This window comes from Vanacampus margaritifer, chromosome 3 (genome assembly GCF_051991255.1).
Source record: "Vanacampus margaritifer isolate UIUO_Vmar chromosome 3, RoL_Vmar_1.0, whole genome shotgun sequence".
NCBI classification, from domain to species: domain Eukaryota; kingdom Metazoa; phylum Chordata; class Actinopteri; order Syngnathiformes; family Syngnathidae; genus Vanacampus; species Vanacampus margaritifer.
In genome coordinates this window covers 22890442-22918201 of record NC_135434.1, presented here as the reverse complement: position 1 = coordinate 22918201, position 27760 = coordinate 22890442, and the positions used below count along the sequence as shown (strand labels likewise).

At 38.5% G+C, this 27760-nt stretch overlaps 2 protein-coding genes across 9 annotated transcripts; one reads left to right on the top strand and one right to left on the bottom strand.

Annotated features, from left to right (window-relative positions):
• Window positions 1-104: 104 nt before the first annotated feature.
• Window positions 105-8849, bottom strand: rchy1 (ring finger and CHY zinc finger domain containing 1). 5 transcript variants are annotated; one of them, XM_077560895.1, is made up of 9 exons: window positions 8706-8849; window positions 5356-5475; window positions 4990-5105; window positions 4798-4888; window positions 4654-4698; window positions 4498-4556; window positions 4348-4377; window positions 3583-3703; window positions 105-3426 (listed from the first exon to the last, which is right to left on the bottom strand). In XM_077560895.1, exons 1-9 carry the CDS (start codon window positions 8754-8756, stop codon window positions 3205-3207), a joined length of 855 nt encoding a protein of 284 aa, XP_077417021.1. In that variant the 5' UTR covers window positions 8757-8849; the 3' UTR covers window positions 105-3204. The 5 variants fall into 5 exon arrangements, with proteins under 5 accessions (XP_077417021.1, XP_077417018.1, XP_077417019.1 ...); XM_077560892.1 differs by lacking the exon at window positions 8706-8849 and adding an exon at window positions 7832-7950; XM_077560893.1 differs by lacking the exon at window positions 8706-8849 and adding an exon at window positions 7832-7950 and having other exon boundaries at window positions 4810-4888.
• LOC144048671 (cytotoxic granule associated RNA binding protein TIA1-like) lies at window positions 7937-26967 on the top strand. Of its 4 annotated transcripts, none has more exons than XM_077560889.1 (12): window positions 7937-8212; window positions 8901-8997; window positions 11960-12058; window positions 14076-14130; window positions 15711-15798; window positions 16574-16649; window positions 20734-20842; window positions 20930-21025; window positions 23131-23215; window positions 23483-23621; window positions 23811-23962; window positions 25679-26530. In XM_077560889.1, exons 1-12 carry the CDS (start codon window positions 8184-8186, stop codon window positions 25815-25817), a joined length of 1164 nt encoding a protein of 387 aa, XP_077417015.1. In that variant the 5' UTR covers window positions 7937-8183; the 3' UTR covers window positions 25818-26530. The 4 variants fall into 4 exon arrangements, with proteins under 4 accessions (XP_077417015.1, XP_077417014.1, XP_077417013.1 ...); XM_077560888.1 differs by having other exon boundaries at window positions 20927-21025; window positions 23814-23962; XM_077560887.1 differs by having other exon boundaries at window positions 7939-8212; window positions 20927-21025.
• The last annotated feature ends 793 nt before the right edge of the window (window positions 26968-27760 follow it).

The window sequence follows — 27760 nt, the reverse complement described above, 5'->3', positions numbered from 1 at the left end:
AGTTGGAAGGTTAGGCTATTATCCAGAAAGAACAAATCCGCTCCCCATAATCATTGCACATGATTGGTCTTTAGAGTGTTCACATTTTCACATCAAAAGTACTGTACAGTAAACTAGAACTTTATTGACTTGATTTAAAAGTACTGCATTCATCAGACAACTTGTGTTGAACCCATGCAGTCAGCCATTAGAAACATGAAAAAAGGTCACTTCAATTATGATCGATGTAGCAGACTTACAATTCACATATGGTACACCACATTGCTTTTTATGATACCAGGTAGTTATTTAAATAGTGTATTCAAATTTGTAGCCCCTCAAGTACAAACTTTCTCTTAATATTTATACGTGCATATTCCTAACAGTGATTGTTCAAAATAGTTTAGTAATTTCTCATTACTGTCACCAAACTTCGGAACTACTGTATATTTAACAGAAAAATACATCACCCAATTTAACAGAAAATACTGTTCAGCATCTGATAATAATGACTTTGTAAGGGAAACATGCAATGCTAATATAGTTAGGTTAATTTGGTTTACTAGAAATGTGAGAACAGATTGGCTCTCTTTTAACCTGGTAATTTAGGTGGGAAAAGAAACTTGGGAACTATACAATGTAAATATTTACTCAGTTTTACAATACCCATTTATATGCAATAACATTTGCGTTAGGGTCACAGGTCGATGGAGCCTAACCCAGAAGACTGGGCAAGAGACGGTGTGCACCCTGGACTGATTGCCAACCAATTGCAGCGTTTAAAATAAAAGTAAATTAAAATGAGGAAAATCTAAAATAATATACAGTATCTCCAAAAAATTGAGTACATGCCTCACATTTCTGCAGATATTTTTTCATGGGACGACAATGAAAAGTAGTCAGCGTACAGCTTAACAGTGTTGATTTATGGTGCCCTCAAAACACGCCATTAGTAGCTAAACCCCTGGCAACAAAAATGAGTACACTCCTAAGTTAAAATACCCTAAGTGTCAATACTTTGTGTAACTGCCATTCTTTTTCAGCACTGCCTTAACTGTCTTGGGTATAGAGTTCATCAGGTTCACATTGGAATCATCTTCCACTCCTCCATGATAACATCACAGAGCTGGCAGATATTCAAGACTTTACCTTGAGGATGCTCCCAAGATGGGATTTAGGTCTAGAAACATGCCTTTAACAAGGCAGTGGTTATCTTACAGTTGTGTTTGGGTTCGTCAGGATATAACCCTGCATCCCATTTCAGGAGACAGAGGGGTCGTGCTGTTTGAGTATTTCACAGACTCCCCAATGCTGGTAGCACTCATGTAACCACAGACCATGACAGCTCTCACCACCATGCTTGACTGTAGGCAAGACTAGTGATGGGTCCATGTGCATTAACATGTCAGCGCACTCATCGAATTAATAAGAGCGATCCCTCATGTCGATGCGCCTATCGCTTGGAGAAAAAGTCACCCACTGTGTCACTCATCACTACACCTGTCAATGATCGGTGAAGACACTGACTGAACCCCAATTTGTTCCCAGTGGGCGTGGCAGCAGCCGACCATTGGTGTGTGAATGGGTGAATGTGAGGCATTAAATCGCTTTGGGCACCATATGGTATACTGTAGTTAAAAAGCAGTTCATTTACCATTTTAGGCCAAACTATAGCGCATTTGCCAGCGGGTTGCGTCGCTGCCTAAGGAATCAAACGTTTTTTAAAGCTCAGTTCTTCCCTTCAAAACAGTTTCATACGGATTCCCTAAAAAAATATTTTTCACCTTGTGGTACCATAAGGGTGCAATTCACCATCTAATAATACACGTAGGATATTTAGCTCAACGGTTAAAGTGTTGCACAGTTGACACATTCACCAAGAGACAATGGTTTTGATGCCCTGTTGAGAATAAATTATATTTTAAAATGACAATTTCATTTGTGGAATTATTTAGTTAATTTTACATTTGAACTAGGGCTGGTTATCGATTCAAATTTTCTCAATCGATTCGATGCACAAGAGTTTAATTCGATTTACTTCACTTCAACAGAATATGGATTCATTATGGAACTTCAATTCTTTGCAAATGTCAAGGACATGATAAAAACTACCCCAATATTAAATTCCAAAGTTTGCGGAGGAAGTAACTTTTTAAATGATTTAGTTTATTAATGAAAGCCAGATGTGTTGTAAGTGTGACACAAACATTGACATCAGGAAAGATTAGATGAAAATATGTTCATAATTCTAATTTAATAATTGTAAATATAAACTTAAAATATTCTGACTTGTTCAATAAGTCGGGTCTTTCATAAATGTAAGAAAATACTTTTAAATCATTGTGAACAGTAAATTTCAAGAAAACAGTAAGATACAAAAAAAAGCCTTTAAAATTCTATTGCCTTAAGAAATTGTGGGAAAAGAGATATTTAAATAATTGATTCGATATCGACTATTTAATTTTTTAAAAAAACCCAGCTCTAATTTGAACATCAAACTTCCAGGCTTTATCTCCATCCACAGCACATTAAGTCACATCAATACCTTGTGTTTTCCAAATCACTTTTACTGCCAACATTGGGAAAAAACTTTCTCCGGTCCCAATTTTAAAAAATAAATAAAAATAAGCAGCCTTCAGTGTTCCAATTGTGTCTTATTGGAAACCATTGAAAAATATCTGTGAAATAATACAAACGGGTTCTTGTAACTGCACATGAAGTAGTTCTCTCAAATAACAAATGTAAAGCCTATTATTCATCTCAGAAGAAGAGGACAGTGTCTGACTTTCCGGTGGAAAAGATTGGTTTATTTTAAGGGATCGGTAAGATCCAGCAGTTGCCATTGCGCAATAGAGTGACATAGTAACTGACATAGTGCCAACACAGTATCAGTTTACCAAACGTGCCGACACGCTTCATTTACCCATAACTAGGTAAGACACACTTTTACTTCACGTTTTTTTATTTATTTTATCTTGGTCTCATCATATTGACACTTTCTTACTTGGCGGTACAATCACTTTTGTTGCCAAGGTTGTAGCTATTAATGTCTGTTTTGAGTTATTTTAAGGGAACAATAAATTCAGTTATACAAGCTGTACACAGACTACTTTTTTATTGTGTCAAAGTGTAATTTCTTCAAAGCAGTTTGTTTCATGAAAAGTTGTTAATCCAATATCTGCAGAAAGTGAGGGTTGTACTCACTTTTGTGAGATACTGTTTGTGCTAATGTGGCGAAGCTGACTCAGATTGATCATGTTGCTGCTCTGCATTTGTATCTGTATCATTGTCATTCTCTGGCTCTGGATGCTGCTGTTGAGGCTGCTGTTGAGGCTGCTGAATGAGTCCTCCATCCTGTGCAGTGTTATAGGAGCCGCAGCCAGCACACTTCATCCCCAGGACATGAAAAGGCACTGTACAGTGGGCTTGGCAGTCATTGCACATAATCTGAGCAAGGGAGGGAATTAATTAATTAAAAAGAAAGAAAAGTTATGATGCATTTATTTTAAATGACATACAGTACATTTAATATGATGAGTGTGCCAACTTTTTGTTCTATTAGTCTCTAACTAAACAAATAATTTAAACCAAAATGCTGCATACTTTGACAGTGGTGCCCTGGTACTCAGTGGGCATCGGTGACTGGGCAATCTCTTTGTCCATCTGATTCCAGTGTTCTTCCATGTTCCAGACAGAGTGCATGCAAAGAGGGCAGCGATAAGCACTACAACAAAAGGGAAATGGTAATGTTATTAGTGGGGGGAAAAAACTAGTGCTGTCAAAGTTAAAGCGTTAACTGATTAATCAATCGCAAAAAAGTATCGCATTAATCATCAATTAACGCAGATTAATCGCATTTAATAATTTTGACTATAGATTATCCTTTAGCGTGATGGCTGCGTTTAAGGTAGCACAGGTTGTGTTTGAGCAATAAACACAATTACATGCATTAAAGTAAAGCATTTAACAAATGTTTGCGCATCACATTTAGAATATTTGTTCATGTCAAAATATTGGGGTCATTTCTTTCCATTTTAAATTATGCAAGTAATTAATTTATTAGAAAAAGAGGAGGATGAGCATGTGCAGTGGATCAAAAAATGTTGAAGACATCTTCATAACATGAAATGTTAAAAGAATTAACACATAACCGGTGTGGTGCTCTTCAAATTTGGCAGGGAATTTTTTGGGATAAAAATGCCTTTTTTAGTAAGTGATTAATCAAAATTCTAAAATGTGATTAATCTGATTAAAAAATGTCATCGTTTGACAGCTCTAAAAAAAAAAAAAAAAAACATGACAGGCTGAAATATACTACCAGTACTTAAAAAAAAAAAACATCTGCCAATTACTGTGCAATAGACATACCTAGTATTGACCATGTCATCAAAACAGCTCCTGCAATAACAAATGTTATTTTGTAGCTTTAAGTCACAACTGTGTTTCATTGATGCTCAAAATATGTACTTAATTATTAAAAACAGAGCAGAGATTGTATGGAAGTGTGAAGAATTATACTTATGGAGAAGGTGACCACAGGGAAGAACGTGTGCCCCAATTCGAGACGTGTGGATATCCTGTATGTGCACGCAAAATATTACGTCTGTAAATGAATATGGAAGCCACACATCCGGCATTGCTTTCCTAACCAGCCCATTGAATACATTTCATTACCTCCATACACACTGGGCAGTTCTGCCTGGAAACATTCTCAACACACTGGAAGACAAAAAAAATAAAACAAAACAAAAAGCAGTTAAAATATAGTTCCTTGTCTACAAAAGATATTTATGATTTGAAATGTTCGGGGAAATGCACACTGATAATCACTTTGTGGTTCCCTTGCAGGTCCTGCGCTAAACACAAATTGCACTTCTCACAATGGAAATACTTCTCTCTTGGCCCGATCCTGATGGAAAAGTACTCATTAGCACATTCATTGATGTAACATTTTTGCATACAAAAAGTTACAAGTAGCAAAAATAGGGATTGACAAATGTAGTAACTCACCTACATATGCCACAGGGATGACAGTGGTACTGTTTTTTATCTTTGTCAAACAAGTGGCAAATGTCACAGTAATACTCCCCAAATTGCACATGACACTGTTGGCATGCCTGTTGTGCCTAGCAAAGGGCGAGAGATAATATTTAGATGGTGGTCAGATGCAATGTAATGAACACCTGCTGCAATAAATTAATGTATGTTCAACAAAATACACTTAATTCTTGAGCTGAAAATGTTGTCATGTATCAAATTAAAATAAAATTCCATATCATTTGATGTGTCGTAGTGGCCAAGTGTAGATAATAACCAACCACATTTCAAGTTCAACTATAATGTGTTGATGGAGCAAAGGATTATGATGTAATTTACCTGCTGTAATGTTTGACACTCAGAACATTGCACCTCCTCCACTTTAAATCGGTCCATCTGGTGGTTCTCCTCTGCATCATGGCACAGCCTACACACATACAGTTTACCACAGCAAGGTGCCTAGATGACACAAATATAATATTCATCATTATATTATACCCACATAGTAATAATTACAACCATAGACATTTCTCACCCATTTTCAATTACCCTAAATTGAATTGGGGATTCAATTTAGGGTAATTGACTGAGCATGCCAACATAGGGCAATATGCTGCCTTCCAGTGATATGCAGTTGTGGTGTTAAGTACCTGTCTTAAACTGGAATATGTGAAACATTTCTTAACTTTTACCTACCCCTCAATACCAACACACTATTATGAGGGGCTGTCAAAAAGAAGAAAAAGTGGCTTTCGGCTTTTGTCAGGGGTCACTCGCACTACATGTTTGGCAAAGTTATTACACCGGATACCCTTTCTGATGCAACCCCACACATTTTTTAGTGTAAAGGGTCTTGCCTAAGGACCCAACTGGACGTTAGTGTTTGAAACTCGGTCCCCGTGTCCCAAGTCAGCAGTGCTAATGAAACAACCAACAGCCATAAGGGGCTGTCAAAAAGTAATGAGCACAATTTCATTTAATATACTAACGATCTAAATAATTTTTCAAACAACAGTTTGCAGTTTAGATACTTTTTGTTTGAAGATGTATCTAAAAAAACAAACCAAAAACAAAATCCAATTTTGGAAATTACCAGTACATCACTGTTGGATGTCCATAGAAGTGGGGAGCTGTTATTGAATTTCTTGCTTTGGAAGGGAAACCTGTTCCTTGGGGATTCATAACAGAAAATAACTTAGATTGTTTACTCATTTGTAAAAACGACTGCAATATAAGTGCCTCACCAGCCATGAAGCTCACCGTATGCCACAATATTTCGCAGTGATTATTTTGCCATGACTGGCAATTCGCCACATAGCGTTAGTTGGCCGTGAATCAAAAATGTACACCCTGTCGGGAGTTGTAAACAAGCCGTTTTATTGCACGTGTTTGTTGAAGAATCAAACAATTACTCTGACGGTTATCGTTCGGGTTAGAGTATTATGTAGAGTAACTAAAACTTGGCGAAAAGAGACCGAAGGGGAGACTCGAGGCATGAGCCACGCACAGCGCGTGACTCACGGCAAAATATAAAATTCCCAGCGGTTTACGCACCACGCAAACATAACCTATTCACGGCTAATCTACGGTGATCCCGGTAAAATATAAATTCACGCCATGCGACTGACCAATCAGAGCCGTTCACGGCAAAATAACAATTGATGATTGTGATTAACATCTAGGATATCATCACACGGCATGAAGCTAAATTAGCACGTTATCTGACTGGAGAGCATGTACGATTTCCCAAACGCTAGGACTATCGTGCACTATTATGAATATACTGATGCAACGTGCATAGATATGCATAAGTAACAAGCGTAGGCTAGGCTCGTTGTTTGCATAAGTCACCACAAATACTTATTGTACCAGGGGTTCATTCCTACATTTGAACTGTATTTGGTGTTAATATATGAGGTAGATGAGAAGGGACGACTAAGAAAACAAACTTACTTTCAATAAGCAGCTCCGCGCATAATGTTCACAACCCACACGTGCCGCCATGTTTGTTCCACCACCAAAATCTTCCAAGAGAGGGTCTAGCTCACCGATTGATATGTTATATTACTGGATAGGTGATAACCCATACACACCCGTGCAAGCCATTGAAGCCACAGGGCGACCATTTTACCACTCCCATCTTTGAAGACCCCCTTTTTCCTTTTATCGCTCAGTTCCTTAAACCCCAATATTAGATTTGGCAGAGGCATCTTTTGTTGAATTACAGGTTGGTGTTATATATATATATATATATATATATATATATAACATTTAGTAGGCTATATAATTTAGACATGTATTTAAGGCATGTTGTAAAATGTCTTAAGTCCTCTTGTTTATGTTAAACAAATTTAAAACATCATAAATCATGCTATTTCTACAAAGTATTGTCTAAAATGTTTTCCAATTTCTGTAAATGTATAGGATCGTATGTGGAGAAACGTTTCTTGGGAGTAGTAATATGGCGCTCTCGCGGCTTCAAAAGTCTTTGGCCTAGCAGCTATCCACTTATATACAGATCAGTGCTGCAGCTCGACTCGTCTAAAATCTTCTTCATCTTTAGTGTCTGACAACTACTGCCTACCCTTGGAAGCAACCCGCATACACAGGACTCACTCATAGCAAAGAATATTTAAAATATCTAGTACTAATGACAAATACACAAGTTTAAAAATAAATAAATAAATAAATAAATTAGTCGTTTTATGCGTTAATTAGTGTTGTATATCATTCGGCGTTGCAGTTTAAGAAAGCACGTAATCCCAAATTGCCTCAGTCAAAACATAATCTTGCAATTAAAGTTACAGTTAGTTACGGTTGAGTTTTTGATGCCGTCCATGTGTTGGGAGCTGTTTTTAGCGTGGGAGCGCTTGATTTGTCTTAATGTCATCTCGGTGCGTGCGCATGTGTACGCTTGATTTCGTTTCACCAGAGCGCGCAGGTTGACGCTGCTGACGCCGCTCTTCCGCCATCTTCAACTTCCTATTGTTTGCATCAGACGGAGGCTGTCTGAATGTGCTGCGTCCGCGAGCCGAGGCAACCGCTGACATTTTTTGGATAGCTTTGGCGCTTCAGACTTTCTTTCCCCTTCAGTCGCAGAGGTCAACAAAAACAATTTGTATGTCACTGATTTAAGGACCTCTCAGGGACGCGACCACTAAACCTTGATGATGGACGACGACCAACCAAGAACATTGTGAGTACAACGGCCTCGTCTATCTCCTGGAATGGGAATGCTGCTATGGCGCGTCTGAAACGTCTCCACGTTTTGAGTTTGGATTTGCGACACCGGGATTCAAGCACACTCGTTATTTTACTTGCATTACATTTTCATGGCGTTAACATGTACATTGTGATATACCATGCGCGAATGAAGAAAACGTTGTCTTAAACAGTATGAGGCACCGGAATCGAGGTTTTGCACATGAAACTGGCTAGCGAAGGCTAGCTGATATTAGCTAGCGTAATGAGCGTTGTAATTTCTATTTCAGTTGGTTTACATCGTAATTAAAAGAGCGTTTTTAATTACTCGACTGTCCGCAATAATATTTTTTCCAAGCATTGTCTTTTGATAAATTATCAGTGACGATAGTTGTCAACTACCTTAGCATGAGGCCCGTTTCAGCTATCCTAAGGTAGCTGAAAGCCAAGCCACGTCAACGCTCGTAAGACAACCCGGGACAACTCACGTAAAGGGGCGACCTTGCTTCCATGATCGGGATGGTACAAAATGGCATCATTATTACCGTTTGAGATTATATTTTCCCACGTCGCGGCATTCAGTTCGTGTTTACTAAAAGCTAGCCCTGTTCCTAGCCTTTGTTTGCATGCTACTTCCTGTTTGACAAACACTTGATTTCGCCACCTTTTAACTTTTCTTGTAGGTATGTGGGGAATTTGTCCAGGGATGTAACGGAGCCCCTCATTCTGCAGGTCTTCCAACAGATAGGACCCTGCAAAAGCTGTAAAATGATTTTTGATGTGAGTGTCCTTGCAAATATTGTTTTGATAGTAGTGGTCCATTACATTAGCACAGTTGGGTACACACGTGGACAAAATTGTTGGTCCCCGTTGTTATTAAAAGAAAAACCCACAGTGGTGACAAAAAAACTTGAATCCGACAAAATGACGTATAGACGTTTAATGCAAATTAACCAATGACAGTAAGACATTGCATATGAAGTGTAGTTCAACAGAATTATAATTTAAAACAAAAAATGGGCCCCATAACTTAAAATGTAATTCCACAATCTTTTGAGGCAATCACTGCAATCAAGCAATTTTTGAAACTTTCAGTGACACTTCTGCACCTCTCTGCATATAGTTTGGCCCACTCTGCATTAGCAAACTGCTCTAAGTGTTTCAGGTTTGAAAGGTTCTTAGTCCATATAGCATGTTTCAGCTTTTTCCAACGAAGTCTAATAGGATTTTATCGGGGCCCAGAAGGTAAGAATAGTCCAATGTGTTGATCTCAGCTGTTCTTGGGTACTTTTTATTTTATTTTATTTTTTACCCATGTGTATTGTGTCATTATCTTGTTACAAGACCTGTGACTGAGAATATCTTTCTGGAATACGTTAATTCTAGACACCCTAGTGTAGGGCTGCTCGATTATGGAAAGAAAAAATATCACAATTATTTTGGTAATAATTGAAATCACGGTTATTGAAAACGATTATCTTTTGGTTCAAAACAAGAAATTTTTTAAACATTTGAAAATATTAAGACAAATAAAATTATTTGAAACACTATAATTATGTGAGTTTCTTTCAGACCATACAGAATTTATAATAATATATATTATTTATGTTTGCAAAAATTTGAAGTTGGGGCGCAGCATGTGGCAAGCTAGTTTTGACAGGGGCATGCGGTGAAAGAACTCATGTGGGCATGCCTCAAAACAACTCAAAATTAATATCATTAGGGTTGCAGCTATCGAATATTTTGGCATTCGGATATCCTACTAAAAATTCTAGCAAATAATCGGGTATTTGGATAGAAATAAAAATATACCTGTATATACTTTCTTGGTTAAAGAACAATTATAAATATAGAAGACAGAAAACACATTTGCATGTAAAAATTAACAACCAACTGGTTTTCATTTTTAGATGATCAACTATTTATCTATTTTTACTTAAACTGTGCTTGTCAGCAAACTATTTTCCTCTGAAACAGTGAGATTTTAGACAAATCTCCCCCAATAGATTTTGGTCAATGGAACTAAAGTGACGTCAGACCCACAATAGCGATTTTGTCGGCTAAATAAATAGCATATTTGAGTAAGTCTGGTTTGTTAATAAGTGATCAGTAGGAACGGCAAATTAGTCTGGCTGTCAGTATCAAAGTGTGAAGTGCGCACAGTCCATCAATCCATTTTCTGAACCGCTAATACTCATGAGGGTCGCGGGCCCGCTGAAGCCTACCCCAGCTGTCTAGTACGGGCTGTAGTATTTGCGCATTTGAAAATAAATACGGTTGGAGCACTTTACCGCTGCTAGCTAGCGCGGCTAGCTTGCTGCTGGTAGCTCGCTAAATGGTGGCAACAGGCGGCGTACAATACAATGTCATGCATACTGCCATTAGCTTGACTATGACGATCTCAGCGATTATCCAGGCAGAAATGACGAGGACTCGTTGCGGCGCAGTATTAATAATTGTTTTTGTACGATTATGTCAATTTTGTAATCGTGGAGAGTAATAATCGAAATTGTGATTGAATTTCGATTGAATGCACAGCCCTACCCTAGTGGAACAGATATAGCAAAGCAGGCGCAAAACTAAGAGTGTCTTTCGTTGCTGCTTTTCCATTACAGATTACCGAATGCCACAGCCCGCCAGCTGCCATCTAACAAAAACACCAAATGTACAGTACAAATATGTACAGCCACGACAGTATAAAATATAATTATGTGTAGGCACCTGCAGATGGTTCTGTCTGTTGTTGGCTTTAAAACCAGGAAATAGGTGTGTGCAGCGGTCAGCGGAGTTCCTTGCTGCATTGCTTAAGAAATGCCTAGATCTATCGGCCAATCAGAAGATGTTAATGTCATGGCTCCGGTCAATTGGCGTTTTAGAGCCAACTTGATCCACTAAAAAGGGGCATTCATGGAGAATGGGGAGTGAGGAAGTTGATGTTTCTAGTGAGTGTATCGACTTGTTTATAACTTGTTGAACTGTCAAACAAGAGCCCGGAGCCCCTCCTCTTCTACGCTCGAAGCAGACCCCATGTAGTTCCCCCGCGAACATAAGCACGCGAGACGTGGGGCTACGCGATATTTCGTGTCCGGTTTGAGCATAGCATTGCATTTCTGAATAAAATGTGCAATATAGTTACAGCAACATCAAATTGCTTGTAGATGGTCTTGTTGCCGTTACATTTAACGTTGATTGTCTAGAATTTTCTTTCTAATCTCCTTAGACAACTCTCTTTGAGTTTCTTGTTTCTGTGCTACACACCATGTTAAACGGCACACCGACTACTTGTCACTCTTTAAATACAAGTGTGAAGACACCTGTGATTCTATGTGTTGATGTCCAAATTATTTTCTATATGTTCTAGGACTAGGGGCAGTGACGGCGCCATCATTTTTGTCCCAGCCTGTTTCACAAGTTTTTTTTTTAATTCAATAATTGTGTTTAGCCACTTTTCAAAAGTAATTTTCATGGGTTAAATTTAATTACATTTCTATGTATTATTTTTGCAGATTTAAGTTATTTGTGTGACCAATGTTGTTTTTTCTTTAACAGAGGGGTACCAACAATTTTGTCCGTGTGTGTTTAGGTTGTGGCTTATGACGGTCTTCAACTGCAGGTGTATTTTACTGATTTACGTGTATTGTTTATCTTGGGCCATAACACCACAAACTACATTACACTATCGTGTCTGTGACAGTGATACTATTGTTTAGACTTAATATCAGTCTTGTTTTGCAATTTACAGACAGCTGGAAATGATCCCTACTGCTTTGTGGAGTTCTATGACCACAGGCATGCTGCTGCCTCATTGGCAGCCATGAATGGAAGGAAAATAATGGGTAAGGTAAGCTATCGTAACTACAGGGTGAGTGGATATTGGGTTGGCTTGGTGTTTAACCTTGAACTTGACAGTTTTTGAACACACACACACGAAGGACCTGCCATATTAGATATTTCACAGCTAATATGCAGTGACGATTAAGGCTGCGTTATAGGGCTGAAAAATGTATCACAAAATAGTGTTTCAAATCAGTATTTCGATATTTATTAATCTTTTCTTTTTTTATCAAATCAAAATAAATTGTTAAACAGATAAAACACAAAGTCAGCATTCAGAGGAAAAAATACCATTCAAAGTATCTACTACTAAAACTCATTCGTTATTTTCAAAGAATGTACTCTGCTACAATATAGTATCGATAAAAGTAGATATTTATTGGTGTTGGCAACATTTCATTATCGATATGTTGTTGCGTGATTAGTATTATTGTTGTTCCAATACCAATGTTGGGAGAGGCCCCGAAACAGCATTAAGAAAAGTTGCATCGACAAGTACTAACAAGTAACATGCCGATACATTATTTCTGACGCTAATATAGGACTGTGGATGCAGCATCTTTTGTCTTGCTCATGCGCGACATTGACTGATGCGTGACGCCGAGCCAAGATATCCTATTGGCCCTTGAGTTCTATGAACCAATGGCAGGGCAGCTTTTTCATGTTTAAAAAACAAACAAACAAAACTAGGTATCGGTTTGGCATCGGCCGATACGGCAAAACTGGGTGTCGGTGCCCAAAAAGTGGTATTGGAACAACACTAATTATCATGTCAGCCACTCACTGTGTCATGCTCTTATTGCATCAGTCGCGCTGTGCCACACGTATTCCAGTGTAATGTGCAACGTTTTTTACAGCCATGCTCCCCTAGCAGTCATGTAGAAAGCATATTTGCGGCCCGTGTAAAGATGCTACCCCAAATCAGTAATGTTGATAAAATTTACATTAACCTTCACTATTGTTGTTTATAAAGGTACATGTAGTGACTGTTTAAAAAAAAAAACGAACTAATGAAATGCTGGAGTGCGTGCATTTCAGTTGACCCGCAGACTTCCTTGTTTGTATAAGATATTTTATTGCGTTACTTAAAATTGACTGTGACTTCAGCATGTGCTGACGGTTGGATTTAGCACTTAATAGAAAGGGAAATCATTTACTTCACATATAGAGAAATTACCTATTCACACCTATAGACGCTATCTTTAGAGTCCTCAATGAACCTACCGTGTTTATTTTAAATATAATTGGAGGAAACTGGAGTACCTGTACAAAACCACATAAGGCACGCAAGCTCCACACAGGAAGGCCAGAGCCCATGACCTCAAAATGTGCTGCTGATTAGTCGGCCACCGTACCGCTTTTTGGGTTCATTCTTCGGAAAGTCTTATCTTTCATAGATCTTAACAGTGAAGACAAATTTACAGTCCGTCCTTCCATGGATGATGTTTGTGCCTCATAATGTTGAATATCCCTGATTGTTTTTTGTAGTTAGAATCAGTTGGATTATGGTTCCATCCTGATTTACTGAACCAATGTTTTATGGGCACTTTATTTCTCGATGGTGCTATTAAAAAAAGAAAAGATTATTAAAAATTTGGGGCGTTAGGCGATTAAAACATTTAATCAAATTTTATATCTGTTCAAAATGAACAATAAAAAAAATCTAGGTTTTCATACTCTTGTTAACAAAAGTGGATTTTTTTTAAACTAATAGAAATAGTTAAAAATATTTTTTTTACGTTTATAGCCGTCAATGGCAATGAATGAGTTAAAAAACAAAACAATTAATTGTAGACCAAGATTGGAAGTTTTCAGAGTTAACTGGATATTGTATTGCTGTCACGACTATAAAATTGTATGACCTAAAACCCTGAAGGCTAGTTTAAAGCAGCGGTCACACATTGGTGTGATCATGCCACTTGTACTCATTGGTCAGAATGTCAAAAGGTCAACTGGTGTGATTCCATCACAGGTCTCTTGTTGTAAATCCCACCCCACCTGGCCTTTTATTTGTCCCTCTGCAGGAAGTCAAAGTCAACTGGGCCACTACGCCAACAAGCCAGAAAAAAGACACGAGTAGTAAGTACAAGTTATTTAATGGATCATGTTATATTCTGTGTACAGAACATGAAGCTCAGTTTTATTTGCAACTCGTTCAAATGATTTGTGTCTATCACTCTACAGATCGCAATGTGCTACAAAAAGTATTTTCTCCCTCAGTTTCAGATAGTCACTGTAATTTCTTGAGCATAACACATGTTTTTGCAAAAAAATTAACAAAAGTGTAATTAATCGAAATTCAATTTTTACACTCCACAATTACAAAATCAGCATAATCGTAAAAAAAAGGCAATTAATACTAATTTTGAGTTGTTTGAGTTTTTTACATTTATACATTTGCACCTTTTATTTTATTATAAATTTTAAAATGACTAATTGTAAATAAATTTTCATCCAAAATAAACTTGCATAAGAGTGTTTCAAATAATAGTGTTTCAAATAATTTTATTTGTCTTAATATTTTTTACATTTAAACATTTTCTTGTTTTTTACCCAACAAATAATTGTGGTTTCAGTTATTGCCAAAATAATTGTGTTGAATATTATCTTCATAATCGAGCATCCCTAGTGGAGGGTGCATTCATGAATACAAGTGACATAACATTGCCACATTGTATAGATGTTTGCCGGTGCTTAGGGATGGTGAAAAAGGTGTGCCTTCATTCCAGTATGTTTTATGTCAAATGTTACGTTATATTGATGCATATCCGAGGCATTCTGCAGTTTTCCGATTTTGTGTGAGTGCGCGTGTCACATCAGGAAGTTGTCAGCTCCTCCCAAGGTGCTACTGTTGACAGCCAAAATTGTTAGCAAGGTAAGAGAACTGCTCTTTGCACAAAAAATGTGTCTGAGCACAAGAAATCTCAATCTATCAAATTACTATTCAGATAATAATTCAATCTTTTTGTCTGGACACCAGCAAATCAGGCAAACGTTTTAATATGAGTACAAAGGAAAATCTGCTTTTGAAGTGCGATTTTTGCGGTGCGTAGAATGAGTAAGTCGTTTCTCAAAGTTACGGTATGGTACTTACTTAATCCTCTAAGGACAATTATGTAATTTGGAGAAAGTCACATACTTTTTTGTGATCATTTTAATAGGAATTTTTGATGCAATGGAAACTGTTAATGAGCAACATATTTAAAGAAATATTGACCGGTGCACAAGATGTCATAACAGAGTTCAGGCACAAATTGATGAAGGTCTGCTTAAGAGCAGCTCTGACTGAAAAAAGATTTGCATGTCTGGCATCAAATCTGTATTATAAAAGTCACTTGTGGTGTGTCTTGGATGCACCTTGAAGTGTCCCTCCGTTCCTCCTAAGAAAATACGTTACTGGACTCCACATGGTTGTGCAATGAAAGCTGCCCAAAGAATCCCAACATTTTATTAAAAGTATTGTTTCAGTAGTAAAATAAACATGCACTAGTTTTCTTATAGAATAAATTGATTCAGGGAATAAGCTCTTTCACAGCCATGTCAGTTGAAACTCCACAGTGTTCTTTGTGTATGATTCCAATCTGTATCATCAAACAATATTCATTTTGAACATGAACATTTCTGATTGTGGTTTTTTTTGTACACCCCCACCTCCAAAGATCACTTTCATGTCTTTGTTGGAGACCTCAGTCCAGAAATATCTACAGAAGACGTCAAAGCTGCCTTTGGACCGTTTGGCAGAATATCGTAAGTAATATATAATAACATGATATCCGGTTCGGAAAATTGATGGATGGATGATTACATTAAACTACTGGCGATGGAAGAAAATACAGGTGGCTGCTTAAGAGATCAGGTTATTTCTAGGGCCTGACCGATATGAGGCCGATACTGAATTCTATTAAAATAACGAATTTTTCACACACTGGGAAGAATGTGTGCCTTTGTGAAGTGTTTTCTTACCCGCGGGTATGTGTTCCCACATTTGTTTGTAGATATTAGTTATTCAAAGGAAAAACACGCCGAAGTTGATGCTAACTTCCTGGTAGCATTTGAATGGGATCCTCCCTTCGATTTTAGCATTAGCGCTAGGCTAGTGATGTTTTAAAAATGAAGCAAAAAGGAAGTTTTGTATTTACATATAATATATATTAGTTTTACAGTTAACTCCAACTGTAAACAGTTTAAAGGACAACAGAAAAACCAGAATAACATATGCTACACACTTGCTAGTTGCTAATGCTACGCAAACAAATTGGTGCACTCGGGGTACTTTCACAGCGTCGGAAACTTTGGTTTTCTTCGGTAACGTTTTAAGGGAAAAATAATCGGCCATTTGGCCAAATTGGCTGATTGTTTTGGCCGATGTTTGAAGGGCGATAATTGGCCCATTATAATCGGCGCCCAATTAATCGGTTGGGCCCTAGTTATTTTCTCATCAATCTCAAAGCAAAAAGGGCTAATTGGGTTTAATCTTGGTGCATCTGAGCATTGGTTCTGAGATTGGTCTTTTTGTCTACAGAGATGCACGTGTTGTGAAAGATATGGCTACAGGGAAATCTAAAGGCTATGGCTTTGTGTCCTTCTTCAACAAATGGGTAAGTTTTTTTTAATTTTTAAAGATTTAAAGATTGGTGTTGCATATTTGGCATGGTCGAAACGGGCTCAAAATTACATAGTGATAACAAAAATTCAATAGTATTAAAGTGGAGGGAAAAAACAATGAGACATAATTTAATAGGTTTACAAGTGGCAGTATTAAATTGTTCAAAATGCAAACCAAATCCCTCCAGGATTTTGTGAAGTTGCAATCACAACTATTAACGCAAAATCAAGAAAATCTACATTTAAAAAAGGCACCTTTCACTTCAGTTTTGGGTTATTTAGTCTGAGATGGCTCCGTGGGAGGTCTACTTGAAATTGTAGTAGTAGCTAACTCAAGAAGAAGAAATAAGACATGAAGAAGAAAAGCCTCCCACATCGAAGATGAACTTACAAAGAAAGCTACACGTCACATCCTATTTTAGACGCTAGCGAACAGAGATATCTATGCTAGTGAATGTTGACATTGACAGCAGAGAAAATGCGAAGCATCTACCAACTAAAATCACGGCAAATGACCGTGCAAATCAGTATCTGGACCTTCTGCACGAAAGCGGGGGTGAACTATTATGTTCCAAATGCAATGTAATCATAGAATATAAAAAAAAAAGTCATACTTTGACAAGCATTTCACAAGTGCTGTACACGTGGAAAGTATTGAAAGAAATATGCGCAACGCGTTATTGGACACATGCAAGCTAGAAACAAACAGTAGCATGCATCTTATCGTATATTTTAAGGCAACTGGAGCAAAACAGTGAGTTCGGTTGTACTTTATTCACCTATTTAACAATGCACTCGTGTTATCTTTTGATCAGTCTTCATCCACAAATCCATCAAATGCCGCTTTTCCATTAGCCCCGCACCACATCACACTGTGCGGAACGGCACTACACGGCCGCCATTTCATATCCATTACAACAGGCGCGCGGCGGGAAGGTGGCGGGATCGTTTGAACTGTCCAAGCCAAGCTTGCACTCCCGCAGTGCGTGCGGCTCGCCGGAACATTTCAAGAGTGGCAAGTCGCGCCAACATTGAACCGTATTTACAATTTAATATGGACCACCATGGATGAAATATTGCGATCTTGCTTTCACGATCGACTTGCGAAGCTATTTCTGAATGGAGAGCTCAGCCTCATTCATTTAACTGCCACTGGAGCTCTCATTCAAGTGAATGGGAACACACCAGACCAGGCAAGCGGTGTGCACTTGCGATTTCTTTTTAAAACCACAATCATTACAAAACATCCACAAGTACCTTTTAAATTGTAAATATAGTTCAGCGTTGTAAAACATTATTATATTTATTGTATAAACTGTATTCTTATGACTTTGGCGAAGTCAGGCGCCTCTTGCCCCGCTTCGTGTTGCTGTCGGCCAATCAGATGACAGTGACGACACGGCCCTGCTCGGCCGCAGATGGCCGGTGCTGCAGAACCACCTCCGACTAGGGATGGAAATCGAAAACCGGTTCTTGTTGAGAACCGTCTCCCAGTGTTTCAATTCCTTGGCATCGTTTGCCGTCTTTGCTAACGATTCCTTTATCGGTTCCATGCAAGACGATAACGTCGCCACCCGCGTGACATTCCCGTGCCCGACGAGCAACAAACATGGCGCCACGTTCGAAAGTTTGTTGACATCTTCCAAGAAAAGTTAACAGGGCAACTTGCAATATTAGCAAATTGGATATTTCGTCTATGGGCGGAAATACTACCACTATGCAAGAGCATTTGCACCCACATCATGCGATGACTGTCTGTCATGTTTGTTAAATTGTAGCAGTAACGGCCGCTAGCAATGCAAGCGTTCAGGTACTGATAATAACTATATTAGCGCCAGTTTGCCTTTATGTGAAACGTGCCGTTAGTTACTAGCTGCTAATGTTAAAGCACGTATCTCACTCAACGGCGCCGGCTTACGAGGGTAAATGCGAGTGTTTTGCTGTTGTTTTTTATCGGGGTTCATTCAAGGTTGCGAAACGTGCAAAGACGTACAGAACGAACCATGACTTAAAAGCAACATTTGCTACTTCCAAACTTTGAGTCTGACTCTGCTCATAGGCAAGGCAACTCAATTCACGGGAGTCACATATCAGTCTACTGGCTGCGTCTGTTTTGACTGAGGCAGGGAGGAGGAGTTTTTGAGTGCTCATTTCATATGAGTGTTAAAATGTTACTGGAGTTGGACATTATTTTCACAAAATAATCTAGGTTGTATTTTGTAAATTTCTACAGAAGATCATAAAACAATTATTTTCTTTTTTTTCCTGGGGATCCCATCGCACCCCATTGAGTCCTCAAATGTGTACCCTTTAAAATTCAATGTTACTTAAACGTCTCTTGTTTACAGATACAACTAAGAGATAAAAAAGGGGATACTAATCTATGTTTATTCACCTTTTTTTCTCCCAAAAAAGAATCGTTAAGAGAATTGATAAAGAATCAAATCGTTAAGCAAAATCAAACGGAATCTGAGTAGTAAAAATCTTATCAATTCCCATCCCGCTCAGAGATGGTTCTGAAAAGTTGTTCCGTTGTAACCGCTCGGCCCCGATAAAGACCCATGGAGACGCGAACATCCGGGGACAAAAAATGCCGCTTCGGTGTGGAACCGGTCCGGTGGAAAAGCGCCAAAAGTCTTCATCTGTATCCGAATTGAACAGCTGGACAATTTCTCAATCAAGCATGCAAGGATCCCCCTCGTCATTATCGTTGCCCTGCGGCTCTTCAGCAATGATGCCGGCTTTTTGCGAATGCTGGAACGCTAGAGCTAGCAGCCACCTTAGCCTAGGCGTTCACAATCCATTCAAATACGGTGGCGTCACTCGCCCAGCGCTGCCTCCCAGTTTGGTGAAAGTGTGTTTGCTGGCTCTCATCCAGCGCTCCCACGCTGCTCGCAACTTTACTTGAATGCCCAGTTTTCGCCATTGTCCAGCGGTTGTAGTTCCTTCGGTAATCTTCCCGGAATGATGGCAAGCTCCGACTTTGTTTTCTTGTTTCCTACACTTCCGAACCATGGATTCATTGATGTGGAATTATAACGCGGCTGCCCTATTCCCATTTACAACAGCGTAACTGATAGCTTGCAGTTTAAATTGTGCCTGCATAAGCATGTCTTGCCATAATAATAATAATAATAATACCAGCGTCTGCTATTAACATACTTGAGAAACGTTTAGAAAGAAAAAAGATATTAATTACTCATCGCTATACATCCTTTACACAGCCACTGCAAACAGAAATGCATCAGTCCAACTTCAGGCTACTGGGAAATGAGGATTTCACGACGCTATGCGCTGGTCCTCATGGGAAATGTGGAAAAAACGCTTTTGTCCTTGTGGTGCCGCTATAATCACTGAGAGCTGAAACGTCTGCTGCTTTAAGCCCTGCATATTTCATAGTATTGGCAATTTATTTTATATATTTTCATTATAATATGCATATGGACCTGTAAAATATTTTCACTTTTGATTTTAAGAAATCATTTCCACTTTTCCACGTTTCCAATAACTTGTTCCATGAGCTTTTCAGTTTGTAAGCTATTAGCATTTTAGCCCACAGCAATCATAGAAAATGCCTGCGAAATCCTGGAGGGACTGAAATGGTCTGACGGCACATCACCAGCGGTGAATTTCTCGACACTTTTGTAGCCAAACAACTTCTGTACAAAAGACAAATTTCCTAATCCGGTTCATAAAGCCTGAATCTCACTGAGCTGCGCAGGCTTGCGAGGGTGCACGCATGTAGCGAGTGTTTCTTTTTCGGTAGCCTGCTACACTCTCAAACCCTCTCTTTATTCTCCCAAACCCTTTTTATGTTGCAGAGAATTTTTGAACATTTGAACAGGGTTGTTAAGCTTTCTATTCTGACCACAAATATGAATTCATCGCATATCTGCGATGAGTATATTGCATGTGCCATTATCGCGATGACTGTATTTTTCTGATATTGTGCAACCGTATCCCTAATAATTGTACACCTCGTTGGGCATTAACTCTGATGTATTAGCACCAACCAATGCAATCTAGTGAGATGTGACATGGCAACATTATTTTCCCTTTTTTTTTTTTTTATTCCAGGAAGCAGAGAACGCCATTCAGCAGATGGGAGGCCAATGGTTAGGAGGCAGGCAAATCCGAACTAACTGGGCCACAAGAAAGCCCCCTGCACCAAAAACCACCTATGAAAGTGTGTGATTATAAATGTGCATCTTTTGCTTGCACATATTAGTTGTTTCTTGTATGAACAGCAGTGTTGTCTGATTCCTCTCAGCAGGTAACTCCAAGCACCTGTCTTTTGATGACGTAGTGAACCAGTCCAGCCCCAGTAATTGCACTGTGTACTGTGGTGGCGTCAGCACAGGACTGACAGGTGAAAACGCCTCTAGCATTTGGGTTAATGACAAAGCCAACATAGCCGCAAGCCTTTTTTGGGGGTGGGGGTTGTTTGTTTGTTTGTTTTTGTTGGTTTTTAGGGGTGTGAAAAAACAAATTCTCGTATTGATTCAATATGCGGCCGAATCGATGTTTAAACACCAATTTTTGATGGAAATATTCAACAAATTGTCTTACTTAGGGTTAGGGTTTTCATTTTAAGCATGGAATAATGTTCTATTAATGGAACATTGAGCCTTAATATTTTATTTCAATGCTGTTAAAACATTAAACAGATTGCAACCTGTTTGTTAAATAAAGTGGCTCACAGTTATAAGCCTGGAGTTTCAGATAAATACATTTGCATACAAATCTTACAGTGTACATGTACAAGTTTACTAATAAGTGTTTTCTAAATTTGAGTAAAATAAAAATCACAATAATCGACTTTTAGATTCGTACAAGGATTAATCGTTATTGAATCGTGACCTATGAATCGTGATACGGATCAAATCGCCAAATACCAGGGAATTCACACCCCTCTTTGTTTGTTTTTTTTACTTTTACTTTTTTTACTTAAGTCATATTCTACAAACACATTATTAACCAAAATACCCATTTGTTTGTTTGTTTGTTGTTGTTGTTTTTTGTTTTGTTTGTTTTTTTACGAGCGTGGGTATGGAGCCACAACAATGACAATAAGATTTGGTATTGGAAAAAAAATTGTCATTGTGGAAAAAGCTGCATTGACTTTGAAACAAGTATTGGCATTGGAAAAAAAGTATTTGCATTGTAAAAGTTTGTATTGAAAAATAAAATACAGACATAAAAAAAAACACTATTTTCTTTAAGCATATTTTTTTGTATTATGATGTATTTTTCAATGCCAATCTGCAGGTTTTCACTTGTCTTTTTTTTCACTTTCAACTTATTGGCAGTGTTTTAACTTGGTGGGCAGGGCTTTGAGCGCAAGAACGTCTTTCAGCTTTTCAGGAGATGAGGGAGGAGAGTGTGCCCTCTGTTGGCTAAAGGCAATACTCGTGGATACAATATTACCAGGAACTCCTAAATCGCCTCCTCTCCTGAAAAGCTGGAAGGTGTTCTCGTGCTCAAAGCCCCGCCCCCCACGACAAACACTGCCTATAAGTTGAAAGTGGGGAAAAAAGAGAAGTGTAACTGAAAACCAGAGAGTTTAAATTAAAAACCTGTGGCACTTGACACTCATAATACAAAAAAATATGCTTAAATAAAAGTGTTTATTTTTTATTTTTATGTCTGTATTTTATTTTTCAATACAACCTTTTACAATGCCAATACTTGTTTCAATGTCAATGCAGCTTTTGCCACTATTTTTTTTTTTCAATACAGTGTTGTGGCTCCCTACGGGGCCGCATAGAAAATATTGAAAAAAGAAAATTGACTTGTCTTTGTCTTTAAGGTAGTTATGGAAAATAATTATTTAGCATCTATTAACATAAAATGTTTATACTTTATTGTGGACACCTGCATTTTTAACGATGAGCCTTTTACTTCTTAAACATGAAGGTACAACAGTATGATCTTGACAGATAAGATTGCTCAACACAGAAAAATACCTCTTTGTTTTTAGACCGCTTGCCTTCCTGTCTAATTCACCTCCCCAATCCTTGCACAGGTTGCATAAGAATCTTCCCACAATAATTTACTGTGCACTCTCTCGCAGACCACTATCTTGTATAGACTGCTCTGTAAGACTTTGTTGGTAAAACGCTCTGTTAGTAATTTTGGTAAGCTACTTCTGTTCTTTTTGCTTTGTAAATGTCTTGCTGTATGAATTGTGCTATATAAAGTTTCCTTACCTGGCCGTGCCCTACAATTGTAGGCCATTGATTCAGATTGAGATTTGTCAATGTTTACACAAAATGTATTTTTTCAAACAAATTTGATGATACCAAAGAAAGTTTGCCACACCTAAATTTGAGAATTCTAATTTTAAACAAAAAATAATCTACTGGTGGGTCAATTGTCATCAAAAATGGAGTAACTAAAAAAAACTTTTCAATGGGGATGTACTCATTTATGTTGAGAATTGTTTGATAATAATTATCTCCTTTTGACCTCCAGAACAACTAATGAGACAGACCTTCTCTCCTTTTGGGCAAATTATGGAAATCAGAGTTTTCCCCGATAAAGGCTATTCCTTTGTAAGGTATGTGCAAAAGCATGGATAAATCCATCAAGGATACATCTTACATACTTAACCAGACACTTGAAATGTTCCTTGTTTTATTTACTCGCTATAAAATAAACATTTTACTTGTCAAAGTGGTACTTTATGACAGATCTTCTGTTATCATTCTGCATTGGGTTTGTTTTTTCCCCTCATCTTTAAATTTATATATATATATATATATATATATATATATATATATATATATATATATATATATATATATATATTCTTGTTTTTCTCCAGGTTCAACTCCCATGAGTCAGCAGCCCATGCGATTGTGTCTGTGAATGGGACTGCATTAGAGGGCCACATAGTCAAGTGCTACTGGGGTAAAGAGAACCCAGACATGATGAACCCGGTGCAGCAAATGCCTGTACCTCAGGTAAATTGTCGTTGTCATGTCGACAACAAATGGATGGATAAAAACCTCATAGAAAATAATGTAAAGAACAATCAATTAACGTAATCAATGGAATAATCAACAGGTTAATCGATTCTAAAAAGATTTGTCTGTGACGGCATCTAGCTAGCAATGCTAATAATCCTGTCCTTGTACTTCTTTGCCCTTTAGCAGAACAAGATTAGCTTTGCTGCAGCTCAGCCTTACAACCAGTGGGGCCAGTGGTATGGCAATGGGCCTCAGATCAACCAGTATGTCCCAAATGGGTGGCAGGTTCCCACCTACGGTGTCTATGGTCAGGCCTGGAACCAGCAGGGCTTCAAGTAAGTAGCACGTCATGCACAGGGCCCTCCTTCACCACCTACTTCTACTCCAGCACCACCAAGATTGTGGCATCACAAGCCAACTCTGGCTACTGGAGGGGAGCTGTGAAACTTCTCTCTTATCTCTCTCTCAACTCCACATCCACCTACTTTTTCCATCAGTCCTTCATCTTGACCATCTTGACAGGATGGACAAAGTTTGATTTTATTTTTATTATTATTTGTGTGTGTTTTCTATGTTTCATCCCAAAAGCATTTCACTTCATGTGAGCAAGGGTTTATTCCATTGATGCAATTCTGTTTTTGCCATTTAAATTGTTAAGTTCAGTTGCCAGAGTTTCTAAACGGTGAAATAAGTGCTTTTAAATAATTGAAATGTTAAATTTGAATTTCCATACCTAAAGGATGCTTTATCATTGCATTGAAGGATTGTAGTCTATTAAGACTGTTTATATAGACTGCTTACAACCAGGGAACACCTAATCACACAAGATGTTTGATGTTGCTGACCTGAATAGCCAAGTTGTAAATATCCACAGATATTAAAAGGATTGACGAGAAGAGAAAGACACAAACTTTGGAGGTAACGCTGCTTTCAAGTCCAACTAAGATTGAAAAAAATGAATACTCTTTGGCAGCAGCGCAAACACTCCTACAGTTGAAGGGTCATTGTTTGCTTCAGGTTTGAGGAACATAAGGCCTAAATGAGCTGCAGGTACTACTATAACACTACCAGTGACACTCGTAAAATTCTAAATGAAAAAAGAAATGGTGTGTAGTCGCCACGGCTTGTCTTGCTGTCAACTCCCCTGTCTACCATTTGACATTTTAAATTGGCATCCAAGCATTAATACTGCTGCTATCAATATCTTTGGTTTGCAACTGTGATGATTAAGTGTTCCCTTTATAATATTATTCCAAATGTGGTGTTTTTGTCAATCATCACTTAATGCCAGTGTCCCCCTGCCCCCTTTTGTTTCCCTTAATTTTTTCATCTATAAATACAGGCACCGTTGAGACTGTATGTGAATGTCAGGAATTTGTTTGTAGGCTCTATTCAGATTGAAGTCAATGTTCAGTGACATTTTTGTGTACCCCCTCCCACTCCCCCCAAATAAAACAGCCATTTGTTGGACAATATACAGTCTAAATTCTTGGTGAACATGGATACAAAGGTTTGACGTTGATACATTTGAGAGTAGCATAATAGTTGTATTCATTGTTTAACGTACAGTACAAGGCACATTTCCTGCTTGGAGGCTGGACCTCCCCTGGATTGAAGTTAGCAAAAAAAAAAAAATCCATATTCACACTGAAGTCAGTAATATTTGCTCTGTTGGAGCCAATTGGGAGGTGGGGTGCACTCATCTTTCATAGTGTGGTTAATCTCGTGGAAATTTGTAATCTGCTGGCTCACAGTTGGGATGGGGGGTGGTCAGGCAGGACAGGCGAAACCAAAATGTGCTTGCTTGTATGCTACTCGTCTGCTTGTCCACCATGTTTAATCAAATGACACCTTTGCCATCCCTAATTTCCGTTTTTAATCGTTTTTTTGCTTTGTCTGCCTTGCAAACTCTATCTGCTCTCCTCATTCTAGCCTGTCCAGCCAGACTCTCATAGCCCTAATATGATCCCCTTGGCTCCCTTTTCGCCTCATCTCTTCTAACCTGCTGGCATTTTGTCTCTCTGTCTTGTCTCTCTACCCCCTTTTTGCAGTCACATACCGGCCAATGCTGGGTGGACTGGCATGAGCGCCATCAGTAACGGTGGGGTTATGGAGCCTACACAGGGATTGAATGGGAGTATGCTCGCCAACCAGCCTGGTATGGGAGCCGCTGGATACCCCACACACTGATAAGGGGGAAGGGCAGGAGATATGTCGACCGTCTGCCTTGTTTGGCTTTAATGTGCTCAGTGGGGCTGTGTGACACCACCTCCTCTTTTGGCAGGACTAAGACTTTTACTAGGATGTGTATCTGATTGGGAGGATTGACCTCTGTTGGAAGTGTAAAAGGGATTTATTTTGGGGGGGGGGTGTATGTGGTCAAGATCCAGGGAGGAGCAATTTGACCCACACAGGTATTTTACACTCTTGGTTGGAGCCAAAACTGGCTGAGATCCTGGGCTCGTACCATTTTTAAGTTAACTGTAAATGACAAAACTCTAAAGAACTTTTTTTCCTGGATTTTACAAATGGCTTCCATTGTAGTTCCTCAGAATCACTGAGAGATCTGTCTTTTTTATGTTTAAAGAAACTGTCAAGGTCTAAGTTTTACTACGTTATGAACCAGAGTTCTTTGAGAAATTGAAATCGGTTTCATTTGTACAAAACTTAAAATCTATCGCAGGGATTGTTTGACACTGCTGCTTCTCTGTAAAGGCAGATTAATATTGCACAGTTCCCCCCAGCTTGGATTTGACAAATGTTTTTTGGCATTCCGTTTTTCATGCATATCTTTTGGCCAGCTTCAAGTCTTTTAGACACATGTAAATAACTCGTCCGTTTGATACAATGTAACTACAAATGCTACTGTTAACTGTGGGTGCTTGCTTTCTTTTTCATTTCAACTCTACAGTTAACTCCTATTTTGTGAGTAGCAGAGTGGCACTGCCAAATGTGACACCGGCCACAATTTTTCCATGCGAGGACAGACAGCATCGCCATGCAGTACACACTTGACACAATCCTGATGTAAAGAAATATTTGTCACCTGTTTGTTTTTTCAAGATTTGTTGGGATGCCAGTTTTTGTATAAAAAGCTGTGAGTGGGTCATTCAACCTTTACACCTGCTCTGCTTGTCAAAGAGACGGGGGAGGCCTACATTACTGTTGCCTTATTAAGCTGGTTTGTTTTAGCTGATAAGATACTCTTCAATTAGGCAGTGCCTACAGTTGTTTTTCAGACCCTTTTGTTTAGAAAGGTGTTAGCCCTGAGAACAGATGACTCTGCTACTGTAAACAATGTTTCTTGCTTTTGTCCTATTAAAATGCTCATAAACACAAACTGTTTTATTTATTACAGGGAGTGTCTAAACACTGAACCTAAACTGACATTTCCCTTTAACATGAGTTTGATTATCTTAAAGGTTACATTACGCTGAATCTATTTCATAATCTTAAATTTAAAAGCCCGAGTTTATTTGCATTCAGAAAGACATGCCATTCACATGCTGTACGTTACGTTTGAATTCAAATGTAATCTTAATTTTCGCCAGGAGGAGGCGCCCTCCGCCCATTCACCACGACCCGCACGTAAACGCAGCTGCAACTAGCTGCACGCCAGTTGAATGACTGAATACTTTCCCCACTTTTATTTATTATTTATTTATATATATATATATATTGTGGGCTGGGGGGGATTGATATTGTGTCATCTCAGGCGATTAACAATTGTTTCACGAAAGCCAACGGTTTCGACACCGAATAGCGTTATTCAGCCTGAACGACTACACAGTCTTTTTTTTTTTTTTTTCCCCCAGCTAGTCTGACAGGCTGATAAATGGTTTGTCTCTTGATAGCTTCTTGGCTGGACTGGACCGGACCAGGTTTCACTGAAACTGTCAGAGAATAAGGGATGAGCATATTAGGCTATAGTTGGAATCAATCAAAAATGCTGAGGCTTGCTGTCTTTGTTTTATGTCATCTCGTATCTCTCATTTTAAACAAGCCAACATGACATTATCCCACTACTGCACACACACTCGACCAGTGCTTACACAGAACAATAATAAAATCCAAGTGAAACACATACTTTACAAGAAAAATAGAAACCAACTCAAGACTATTCACGATGCAAT

What these genes read in the sequence shown, in the direction of transcription:
- LOC144048671 (XM_077560887.1), top strand. Translation starts at nt 8,184, where the DNA reads ATGATGGACGACGACCAACCAAGAACATT. An exon ending in ACCAAAAACCACCTATGAAA is followed by an intron (nt 20,843 to 20,926) that starts GTGTGTGATTAT and finishes GATTCCTCTCAG; the next exon opens with CAGGTAACTCCAAGCACCTG. An exon ending in CGTCAGCACAGGACTGACAG is followed by an intron (nt 21,026 to 23,130) that starts GTGAAAACGCCT and finishes TTTGACCTCCAG; the next exon opens with AACAACTAATGAGACAGACC.
- rchy1 (XM_077560892.1), bottom strand. Translation starts at nt 7,906, where the DNA reads ATGACATTAAGACAAATCAAGCGCTCCCACGCTAAAAACAGCTCCCAA. An exon ending in ACCACAAAGTGATTATCAGT is followed by an intron (nt 4,699 to 4,797) that starts GTGCATTTCCCC and finishes TTTGTCTTCCAG; the next exon opens with TGTGTTGAGAATGTTTCCAG. An exon ending in ACCAGGGCACCACTGTCAAA is followed by an intron (nt 3,427 to 3,582) that starts GTATGCAGCATT and finishes TCCCTTGCTCAG; the next exon opens with ATTATGTGCAATGACTGCCA.